The sequence below is a fragment of the Amphiprion ocellaris genome, chromosome 18 (genome assembly GCF_022539595.1).
Source record: "Amphiprion ocellaris isolate individual 3 ecotype Okinawa chromosome 18, ASM2253959v1, whole genome shotgun sequence".
NCBI classification, from domain to species: domain Eukaryota; kingdom Metazoa; phylum Chordata; class Actinopteri; family Pomacentridae; genus Amphiprion; species Amphiprion ocellaris.
Window position 1 is genome coordinate 4477836 of NC_072783.1, and position 12430 is coordinate 4490265.

Consider the following 12430-nt stretch of genomic DNA (forward strand, 5'->3'; position numbering starts at 1 on the left):
GAATAGTTTGTCGTACACATGCTTGCTTTTTTAAAAAAATGTTTTTTTTGTTTTTTTTTTAAATCATGCATAAAAGTGACCAGAAAGCAGCAATAAATACAAATTTTAAAAGCTGGAAAAAATAGACACAAAATTACTGATATTGCACAATTGGTCAGTCCATGTATAGTAGTTTGGGACTAATGGTTATGCGAAAATCTTCTCTCACAATAATATTGTAGGGGCTTAACCTTGTATTTCAATTAGAAAAATGTATGTAATACTATGATAGGGTCTTAATCTTTTACAAATTACAAATACAAATTTGTATAATAGTAAATAAAAAAAATCAAAAGTAAGCAAGAAAAATATTGATTATATGTACATGTTTTACTATTGCTCATCTTAAAGGGCAGTTTCTAACTTCACAAATGAAAATGGAAAGATACTAATAGTAGCGATATTATTATTATTACTATTATTAGTAATTACTTTATTTATATAGTGCAAACATAGTTTACAAAGTGACTAACTGATTTAAATAAAATAAGAGAGATTATTGGGAAAATTGCAGTTATCAAAGAGTAACTTACCGCTTCCATTTTCTTGTTTTTATTTGGACTGATTTTTTTGTTGACTGTATGTATGTATGAAAGATACTACTACTGCTATTAATAATAACATTAATAATAGCTTTATTTATATAGCACCTTTTAAAAACTGAATTTACAAAGTGCTTTGACAGAAGCCAAATAGAGTACACACAAGTCAGACAATGTTTTTTTAAAAAAGAAGAAAGATTAGATTTTAAGATTTAAATAAAATAATAACATTTGAAAAACACAAAAAATATCATAGCACAGACTAAAATAAAGTGAGAGAAAATAATCAATATCATTGCAGGTCTATAAAAGGTGACTTACGAAGTGATTTGAATAAAAAGAAGAGATTATTGGGAATATTGCCGTTCACTTTTTTTTCGGACTGATTTTTCTCTTCCGTACGTCCGGTGTGCGTGATGACGTCAGGTCACGCACGTAGATCCCGCCCGGACGTCACTTTCCCATTTCAGCAGTTGCTCCGTCGGCGGAACGTTTATGCCGAATTGCACTTGAACACGGGCAAAAAACATAAAGACAAAGATGAGCGGCCGGGTGAGTAGTTTGAAAGTGAACTCAAACACGAGTACAGTTCTTGGGGGAAAACACGGAATGCTGAAGCTAACCTGTAGCTGCTGACTGGAGGCTGTTTGTTTCCTCCACGTAGCGTTAGTTAGCCTGTGTGGCAGGAACACTTGTCATTCAAAACTTCGTAGCAGCCCGGAAGACGGACGGAGGATCTTATGACCTGCTGGCTGCTGCTAGCATGAACTAACTACTGCTGATATTTCTTTACATTTACATGTGCAGGGTGGTTTAGTTCCCGAGCAGCCACGGTTTGCTGAACTGCCTTGTCAATCGTGATATTGACGTTGACATAAAACGCTGTTAAAGGTTGTGAATGCAGCTTTTAAAGACCAAATCAATGATATCTGCTGTGTAAGTGTTGAAATGGTAAAAAGAGAACACGAAGTACAGGCACATAAACTGGTAGCATGCACAGTTTTGCAACTTTTATGATTTTCAAGCAGCTGCAGTGGACATTAACTGTGTTAAATTAGGTGCCAGCAGTCTTAGAAAAAGCTATTCAGATAATTTACTTGAGTAAAAGTACCAATAATACTTTCCTACAGTTGAACTGCATTGACTGTGTAGTTGTCACCTATTAAGGTGTTAAGTGACAAGTAATAGTAACTGTCCATTAACCTGAACCTTCTTCTTCTTTTTAAAAACAGTCTCAGTCTTCAGCTGGAATGAAAATTTCTGCAACTACGAGGCTTTTAAAACACATACACACTCAAAAACCAAAAAAAGAATCACATTTTGCAGTCATACAGTATGAAACTCTTACTTCAAGGCCTACATTCAGCTGACAGAAAACTTAATTCCCTTCTTGAGTCGCCTGTTTCTCATACAGCTGTAAACTCTCCATGTGCAGTCCTGTGAATATATTTAATCAATTAATAGTAGATTATTTACTCTGAAATGCCAATCAGAAGTTTTCAGGTGACCCTCAAACTAATTCTCAGGTCGGATTGTCAGTTTAAAACCTGAAATATATTCCATTTACAATCAGGTGAACCTCAAATTTACAGCAAATTATCACATCTAGTGAAGTAAAATGAGATCAAGTTGTTTGATTTGAGCAATTATTTTTTTGGGGGGGGAGGTCTGCATTCTCTAATTCCAACTCTTAAAATATGATTATTTTCTTTGTACACAGAATAAGACTTTTAAGGATGTCCTCTTCGACTTATTAACAACTATTTTTGATAAGCGGCTTCTTATACTAGTGAATATTTTCAGGTTTCTTTACTCCTCTGTGGCAGTAAATGAATATCTTTGGATTTTGGAAAACACTGATTGCCATTTTCACCATTTTCTTACGTTTTACTCACTTTATAGACTTTTTTATAGACAACTGATCAATTTATTGAGGAAATACTCACTAAGTAAATTAACAAAAATCATCATTAGATGTAGCCCCACAATACAGCAGTGTAAAAGTACTCCCTTACAGGTAAAAATCTTGTATGAGAAACCTTGCTTAAGTCAGAGTACATGAGCGCTAAATCAATCAATGAATTGATTAATCAATATGTTGTCAACTATTACGTTAATCACCAACTAGTTTGATAAGTGGTTTGAGTAATTTGAGAAAATATTTAAATTCTTTGATTCAAGCTTAGGAAATGTGATTATTTTTTAATATTTTAAAAATATTGCTATTTCAATAAGCGCCTAAAGTTTTTTTTTTAATTTAAAGAAAAAAAATCTAAATATGACAAATTTATTTCTTTCCTCTTCTATGACAGTAATATATATTATTATATATTTGTAGACCAAACATCTAACCAATTCTTGAAGTAAATAATCCACAGATTAACTAACCATGATACATCCTGCATGAAAATCTCTGCTGAAGTAAAAGTAAAAAAGTATTTTCAGGTTTATTAGTTGAACTGAATATCTTTGATTTGTGGACACTTTTGGATGTGTCCTCATGCTTTGGGAAAGTTGTCAATTATTGAATTAATCACCAATTATTTTGATAAGTAGTGAGAGCAATTTTTAAGACAGAAAGTCTTTGATTCTAGTTTCCTAAATGTAAATATTTTCTGGCTTCTCTACTCCTCTGTGACTGTAGAAAACACTGATCAATGTTTTTCACCCTTTTCTTAAAATAATCAAGTTAACAGACAGTGAAAATACTCATTAGTTGTAGCAGTAGTAGTAAAAACACTGTACACAAGTAAAAATCCTGCATAAAATATCCTGCTTAAGTAAAAGTAGATAAAGAAAAAAGTCTAAATTCTCTGATTGCAGCTTCTTAAATGTGCTAATTTTCTTGTTTCTTTCTTACTCAGAGATGCTAAAATGGACATCTTTAGGTTGTGGACAAACAAGAAATTTGCAATTTTTGTTTTTGAGGAACATCACCATAAATTCACCATAAAAATGATTATTATGTTTGAAGCTAATCTTTATTTTACTGTCATTTGAAGGATTTAACAATACAGCTGTAATGGAAGACCATTTGTTTCAGTTTGTAAATTAGGAAATCATACAAAGTAAAATGACAAAGCTCTTCGGCAGCAGTTTAGCTGCTGTTTTGCTGCCCTTCAGATTTCTATATTTTGCTGTCTGAAGTTCTACTCTTAAGTTTGTCAGTCTACATTGCTTCAGCAGGCCACGTTATCAGTTTGAGCTGATCTGAAAATGGTCTCTTGAGAGTTTTTTCTTCTTTTTTTTGGCATGACAGCAGTGCTCAGTAATCTAAGATTATCAGGACTTCTGAGAGCCACAAGTCAGCCTAGTTGCCGAAATGCTAGAAGTAGGCTAAGTTTGATATTTTAGAGATGTGGGACAGTAATTAATTCTCTGTTGGATTGCTGCAGTCTAATTGGATTTTTGAAACCGGGGCAAGTTGATTTGGTGTCTTGTTAGACAGGGTTTTTGTTAGAATTTTACAAGTTTGGTTTGACAGCATCCGAACAAGAACTGCTCTTGCAATGTTTTCTTTAGCATTCTGTAATATGTCATCATTGCTTTGTTTTAAGCACAGTCCTGAGAGTATACGATGCTCTCTTACATGTCGTATAGTAATGAAGGCATCTGCCAAAGTATGTTTATACCGTTACATGATGGCCATGCTTCTATGCAAATACATAATAGCAATTGTCCTTCTAAAAACATGAACTAGTGAAGGAAGCCACCAAGACACCGGTGACTCCCCTGAAGGAGTAACAAGTTTTGGCAGCTAAGATAGGAGAGATAGAACTGTTGTCTGTTCTTCACCAGTCAAAGCTTTATGGGAGAGTGGCAAAGAGAAAGCCACTGTTGGAAAAAACTCAAATTAAATCTGGACTGGAGTTCACCAGAAGACATGTAGAGACTCTGAACTCAGCTAGAAGGTTCTTTGTTCTGAGGAGACCAAATTTGATGATGATGTGAAGCAAGGTGGTGGCAGCATCATGATGTGAAGTGTGGTGGTGGCAGCATCATGACGTGAAGCATGGTGGTGGCAGCATCATGATGTGAAGCATGGAGGTGGCAGCATCATGATGTGAAGCATGGTGGCGGCAGCATCATGATGTGAAGCATGGTGGTGGCAGCATCATGATGTGAAGCATGGAGGTGGCAGCATCATGATGTGAAGCATGGTGGTGGCAGCATCATGATGTGAAGCACAATGGTGGCAGCATCATGATGTGAAGCATGGTGGTGGCAGCATCATGATGTGAAGCACAATGGTGGCAGCATCATGATGTGAAGCATGGTGGTGGCAGCATCATGATGTGAAGCATGGTGGTGGCAGCATCATGATGTGAAGCATGGTGGCGGCAGCATCATGATGTGAAGCATGGTGGTGGCAGCATCATGATGTGAAGCATGGAGGTGGCAGCATCATGATGTGAAGCATGGTGGTGGCAGCATCATGATGTGAAGCACAATGGTGGCAGCATCATGATGTGAAGCATGGTGGTGGCAGCATCATGATGTGAAGCATGGTGGTGGCAGCATCATGATGTGAAGCATGGTGGCGGCAGCATCATGATGTGAATCATGGTGGTGGCAGCATCATGATGTGAAGCATGGTGGTGGCAGCATCATGAATGATGTGAAGCATGGTGGTGGCAGCATCATGAATGATGTGAAGCATGGTGGTGGCAGCATCATGAATGATGTGAAGCATGGTGGTGGCAGCATCATGATGTGAAGCATGGTGGTGGCAGCATCATGTTGTGAAGCACAGTGGTGGCAGCATCATGATGTGAAGCATGGAGGTGGCAGCATCATGATGTGAAGCATGGTGGTGGCAGCATCATGATGTGAAGCATGGTGGTGGCAGCATCATGATGTGAAGCATGGTGGTGGCAGCATCATGAATGATGTGAAGCATGGTGGTGGCAGCATCATTACATAAGGATGCTTCTCGGCAGTAAGCCCTGGAAGGTTTGTAAAGGTAGAGGGTAAAATGAATGGTTTTCCATTGTGTTTTTTTTTTAGTAAATTCTTATAATGAAAGGCATGGAAGAGAAAACTCTCAAGGCTATGAATTCTTTTTGTAGGAGCTGTAAATCTGGTATATTTTTGTAATCACTGAGTAGGTTGACACTGAAAAGTTCTGTGTATTTGGATGATTTTGTCCTCAAATTCATCCAAACTGGTTCATGAATTTCTGTTGCCAGATTCACCACAAACGCTATATTTACTTAGAGTTGGTATTTTTATTTGGTCCTACTGGATCTGTGCCGGCGGAAGGAAGGCTACGCCTAACTGAACCTTATTTAGAGTTTCATCAGAGTGCATCGTGGAGTCTGTTGCTTCACCACAGCTGCTGGGATGCTGCTGATTCACTCCTCCGGTAGCTAACGCTGTACGCCTGAGTGCTGTCAGACAGGATTGCAACAGTTGTGATGATTTGCAGCTTTCTGTCGAGTTGCTCTGCATAAGGCAATGAAATACTTCACTCATGGAAGATTTATTTCAGCCTCGAGCAGAGATCGAGGAGCTGCAACTTTCCTCTAAATATGGATGGTGGTTAACCCTTAGAGATCCCTTTTATACACCTTTCAATAGCTTTCTAACATGTCTGACATTATCATTCAGTCTCAACTGAAATGGAGCATAATAACCTTCATGAATGTAGGATTTATTGCCGAAAGGAAGCATTAATATTGGCATTTATTGTGTGTTACCTTGTTCTAGGTTTTCACTGAAATTGCAGTATATTATACTTGCAGAGAATATTTATTTTTAACCCAAAACTTTGCACCAGTAAATCAAATGAAGATACTCTTTTAGAACATTTTCATACACACATAGACAAAATGAGCCGGGTTTAGCTGCAGACCCTGAGTTTATAATGACGGAGACAACAAACCTGATACACAACTGACCATAAACACTGCAAAATCATTTTTATTACTCAGCAAACATGGTAAAAGTACTCAGATCTTGTACTTAAGCATGAGTGCCAATACCATAATGTAGAAATACTCAGTTACAAGTAAATGTCTTGTATTGAAATGTTTAGTTAAGTAAAAGTACAATAGCAGTAGCATAAAAACATAATTAAAGTAGCAAACATAAAATACTCATTGTCCCAAATGGCATATTTCAGAATTTTTTGCCCTGTAATATTGGATTATAATTAGTAGTCCATTAATGTGTTCATCACTTTAATGCTAAAGCTGGTAGAGGTGTTTGAACTGCTTTATATCTGCTGTCTGGGATAAATAAATATTTGTTAATCTATAATAGGGATGCAACTGAGAATTATTTGAATTGTAGAATAATCTTTTGATTATTTCCTTGAATAATCTATCAGTCGTTTGGGCTAAGATGTCAGAAAATGGTGAAAAATGTCAACTGTTGTTCGACAAAGCACAAGAAATCAAATGCCTGTTTTTTATCCACAATCCAAAGATATTCACTTTGCTGTCAGAGAGGAGGAAAGAAATGTATTTATTGAATTAAAAAAGCTTAATTAAACTTAAACAGCCAGCAGGGGGCGACTCCTCTGGTTACATGTAGAAGTCAGTTTGAATCAAAGTCTATGAGAAAAAGACCTAACTTCTCACTCAGTTTGTTTCTTCAGTAAGAATCTTCCCGTTAAATTAATGGTGTCAACCCATAGTTTTAAGTCTACTTTACTGCATTATGGTGTTAATGTTGTCAATTTTGATCCCATTTGGGTAAAATAGACGATAAATTCCAAACTCAAGGCTTTAAAATAACAGTTCACAAACCAATGGGCGACATCATGGCGGCTGCATCCATCTTTTATTTACAACTTTTATACATACCTTGACAACAGGGTTGACGTTTGCCCAGTTTGCATGCAGTAAAACCAAAATAAGAAAGCTCACGATGCAACAGAAACCTTGTCTTAAGGTGAGGAGGAATGCAGAGTTGGATGAACATTAGCATCACACATTGACGTATGAGTGATTTTTAATGTAAAAATTAAAACAGCAATTTAATTTTTTAACCAGTTTTGCCAATTATGCTTTCATTTTGTCAAGAATAATAGACATTTTGTGTATTAAATGGTCAGAAATAACAGAGAATCTTGACTTTGCCCAGCTTTGATCACACTGACCAATATAAAGATTTTATGTGCAATATTTTGATGGAAAACCTGCTATATTAACACAGTTATGTGCAACAATAACTGTACAGTACTTGAGTAAATTGACACCACTGTGTTGTATTTGTAAGACCAGACAGAGATGGGTCTGATAATGAAATACCACAAAGGATTCAGTTAATCCACAATAGACAGCGTGATGGTGGCTAAACGTAGCTGTGATGCATCACGTTGTGCAGAAAAAGCAACAGAACTCTGTGTTATTCTCATTTTTTTAACCTTCTTTTCAAGTGAGGGAGGTTAATAATGTTCCACAGGGCTAATGAGAGCTTTTATTTGACCAAATGTGGAACTTTTTTTTTTAATGATTCTTACATATAGAGGAGGCTGAGTTTACACAGCTATTGAGGCTTCATCAGCGTGAAATAATCACCATAGCAACATGCATGTGATGGTGGTTTTGTGGGAGTGTTTTCTGAACCAAAGCTTCCAGAATGTTGACCTGCAGCTGTAAAAATCCACATATACGGACTCTACATACTGTAAATTATTATCTATAACAGTCAATAGTGTATAAGGGAAAACTTTGGCCCTTCTCTACCATAAACTGTGCATGTTACTGCTTAACTAGGTTCAAAAGAGCAGCTTTTAAAACGCTGTATCATTTAAATTAGAGTCGATTAGATCAAAATTTACTTTTCTGTTGCTATTTTCCTCCAACAAATGTGTTGTTCTGCTGTTTTTGACAGGTTGAGGACAGGTAAACAGTGACATGAGCTACTAAGAAGTGCTCTTTTTTAAGGTGAATTCTGTGTTTTCAGAGTATGAAAGCGGATCGATGCCCCACAGACAAGCTGGCGTTGACCAACTGCGCCATCATCAGTGAGAAGGAGCAGCAGTTTGAACAGTGAGTGGGATTTCCTCTGATATTTCTGTGTTTTTATCGCTGCAGAAAGTGTTTCTGCGTGTAGGTTGTTGGCTGATTACATGGAAGCAGCTCAGTGCTGATGAGTGGGATTCACTTCTATCCACAGAACGCCTCGTGAGCTATTTTATGTGTTTATTTCCTTGCATATTCATGTGGATTATAGCAGGTATTTATTTTGTGCCTTTCTGTTTTTGTACACATAATTTGGGTATCTGCCACTGTATTGAAATTATGTAAAAATGTGGCTCTAAATGGGTGATTACATGCAACAGGAAACAGAATCAGCAAGACAATGGTCTCTGTTTCCTTATTTTACTAGAATCTATGCGTTTTCAATTACAAATGCCACTTTTGTCTCTGCACAACAACAACAGAATTGGATCCTTTTACAGTGCAAAGAGCTTAAAAATAATATTAAGAATAACAGTAGTTTAAAGGATGTTTTTACAGACAATAAAACTAGAACTTCAATACTATTTAGTACAGTGGTCCCCAACCACCGGGCCATGGGTCATTTAGTACCAGGCTGCACAGAGAGAATAAAACCTGTTTATTGTATTTTATTTCTGGCAGAGTCTGCAGGGTGTTTTATTTTGAAAAATGACTACATTGTCTTCCCGTTGCTTCCGTCTATGCTTGTTTCCCGCACTTGATGTTTAATGAAGCCGTCAATATGCCAAAATTAATAAAAAAAATTAATGTCTCTGGAGAGATTCTTTTAAAAGAGGGAGAGACTTGATGCTGACACAGAAGAAAAAAGAAACAAATATTTAGCGAAAACAAACAATTTTATTTGTCTAGGAATCTTTAAAAAAACAAACAAAAAAAAGAAACAACAAAGCAAGCAATGGTCATTACTCCGCCAGGGAACGCGGCAGAGTTTTGTGTCGATTGGCGTACGTTTGTCTGTCTCTGTCTGTTGGCAACATTACTCAAAAACAAGAAAAAAAACTGGATCCAAGGATTTGTTAAAGATTTCTGTATCATTGCCAGATAGCGGCACAGCGTCACTGTAACCATGACAACAAGTGAACACTACATCAGCTGCCTGCTGACGATCACGATTCTGATCCTTCTACAAATTCACTGCTGTGGACTTATCAGGACTTATCCGTTGGAAATGATGCAAGGAACAATTGATTAAATTGTGGGGGTGTTTCTGAGTCCCATCAGTTCCCACCGCCTGCTACATATTTAGGTCACGTGATTTGGTGTCCGTGCATAACGTACACATGCAATGGAAGATTTCATCCATCGGAAATGATTCAAAGACTGAGCAGCACTGGCGGAGTACTGCGCTCTCTGAGTGCTTTTCTTGTTTGTTATGTGCGCGATGACCGGTTTGTAGAAAATTATCTTGCTTGAATCCAGTCCATGGTGCAAAAAGGTTGGAGAGTGCTGACTTAGTACTCTGTACACTTGGATTTTTGTTTCTTTTAGAGCAATGTATATTTGTGCTTTAGGACATAGTTTTAGGACATTTCTTTTCTACTTATGTTTATATATTTTTTTGTACCGCTTATATTTCTAAGACTTTGAAGCTGTAACGTAAGCAGTTATTTCTGATTCTGGATAACAGTGTGCGTTGTATATTTACAAGAATAGAATAACATAGTAGTAAAATCTGTCATAAGGAAGGTAGACAAAAGTATTCAGGTGCTTTGTGCTGCACCTCAGACATAATATTACACAAGATTTTTATAGTTAGATGGTTGTATAGTTTTAATGTATTTTTACTATTTATTAATGCACTGTATGTTTTACTGTCCACGTCTTTTAAAGTGACTTTTAAGCCAGTACTACCAAAAAAAAAATCATTTTGTGACTGGTGAAAACTAATTGCATAATGACAATAAAGATTCTGGATTTAAAGATTCTATGATTGTGTTAATATTGCAGTTTTTAATATTGATTCATGTGATCAAAAGTGGCCAGAGTTAAGGATTCCCTGTTATTTCTGATCATTTGGTACAAAAATGTCTCTTATTCTTGATAAACATAATTGGCAAAACTGGCTAAAAATGAAGTCGCTGTTTTTATTTTTTTAATCTTATCAATTCATTGCTGTCTAAAACCACTGGAGGAGCTGCAAAAATTCCTCTACACAGAAAATAACTCTGGATAGAGAACCAAAGTAGTGATTTTTTTCAAATTGATTTACTGTATAGGGAATTGATTAAATAAAATAATGATATTAATAATCGTAATAATGCTGAAAATTGCTTCTGATATTGGCTGATAATTGGTCCCCTACTCTATAAACTGGCATTTTCTATAATCTAATGTGGGAAATTTATGAAATAGTGTGTTCTAATAGTTACATTTGGTTTGACAGTTGCGTTTTTACTATTTTTTTTCTCCTGTATTCTAATTGTTAATCTCATTGCAGACACGTGACTGTGGGCAAGTTTGTGTTCACCTTGAAGACCGACCCCGGCGTGAACCCCGGTTCCATCGGCTTCAGTCTGCCACAGGTAAGATGTGATGTTTGATGAGTCTGATGAGAGCTGTGCATTGCGTTAAAGCCTTGTGTCCACAATAGTTTGTGAAAAAGGCTAAATGAAGATGTTTAATGCTTTTTTATTGAACAGTTAATCCTTAATTCTTGCCATTCCTTATTAAATGAAGTACCACTTTCTATTGTATGGCCTGTTATTGTGACAAACTTACGAGCTGTGCTGCGTTTTCGTTCTGTGGCCTCTCTGCATGGACCTCTCTGTTTGTCTCAAACTGTCTGTTCCTGCTTTTTTTCCTCTCTTACCTTTTGCCTGCTCTTCCTCCGTCTGTAAACTTGGCAGCCTCAACGGCACACAGGTACGACTGCAACCTCCTCCAGACGGTCTTATTTTACCACCAGAATTCAATTCATGAAGAAGCACATTAATAAACATAGACTGACTCATATCCGTGTTGGCAGCCTTCACTGCCCACTATTTGGAGCTTAAACAGTCAACTGATCATCAAAATGTGGATCTAAGTGAATTATTTCATTGTAAACAAGTGGTGTGAAATAAGACCATGTTTTAGAGGAAAGTTGCACCGTGAAACTTGTAGTTGATGTTAAGTTAAAGTGTTGATGTCTTCTGTTTGGTAGCTTTGTGGAAAATGTCAATGGTTTATTGATGATTAAATGGGAACCAGTTGATTTTTTTTTAATACATGGCAATAATAAATGAATAGTAGGATTTGAAACTAAATCAAACACTTGCTTTTTTTCTTAACAGAGAAAATGGGCAGGACTAGTGATTGGGCAAAATGTCGAAGGTAAGTGTAAGGTTTGATTTTTGGGGCACAACAAAACAAATTGTAAAGAAACTTTTCTGTATGCAGTGTTGTGCAGTTTAGCACACTTTATAGAGTTTTTTTCCCTCTCAAAACTGCACCTGCACAAAGTGTAGAGTATAAAAGATGAAGAAAGCCTTCAGGTCTGAACAGTGATGCTGGCGTAACATGAACTTGCATTCTTCCTCACAGCCAGCAGGGGGCGACTCCTCTGGTTACATGTAGAAGTCAGTTTGAATCAAAGTCTGTGAGAAAAAGACCCAACTTCTCACACGATTTGTTACTTCAGTAAGCATCTTCCCAGTAAGTTAATGGTGTCAACCCATAGTTTTAAGTCTATTTTACAACAGCATGATGTTTATTTTGTCACTTATTGTTCCATTTAGAGTAAAATAGACGATAAATTCCAAACTCAAGGCTTTTAAACTGTGTTCACCAATGGACAGCATCATGGTGGTTGCATCCATCTTTTCTATACAACTTTCATACATACCTTGACAACAGTTTGCAGAGCTGCAGTAAAACCAAAATAGAAAAGCTCACAAT

The 12430-nt window shown here is 36.6% G+C and overlaps 1 protein-coding gene across 1 annotated transcript in view; it reads left to right on the forward strand.

Moving 5' to 3' along the window:
- The first annotated feature begins 1002 nt into the window (after positions 1 to 1002).
- LOC111567365 (vesicle-fusing ATPase-like) overlaps positions 1003 to 12430 on the forward strand; it is a 41139-nt gene continuing 29711 nt past the window's right edge. Inside the window, exons 1-4 of the mRNA XM_023268438.3 lie at positions 1003 to 1133; positions 8496 to 8581; positions 10992 to 11076; positions 11827 to 11866. Coding sequence (XP_023124206.1) covers positions 1122 to 1133; positions 8496 to 8581; positions 10992 to 11076; positions 11827 to 11866 — 223 coding nt within the window. The 5' untranslated portion in view covers positions 1003 to 1121. The remainder of the gene's footprint in view (positions 1134 to 8495; positions 8582 to 10991; positions 11077 to 11826; positions 11867 to 12430) is intronic.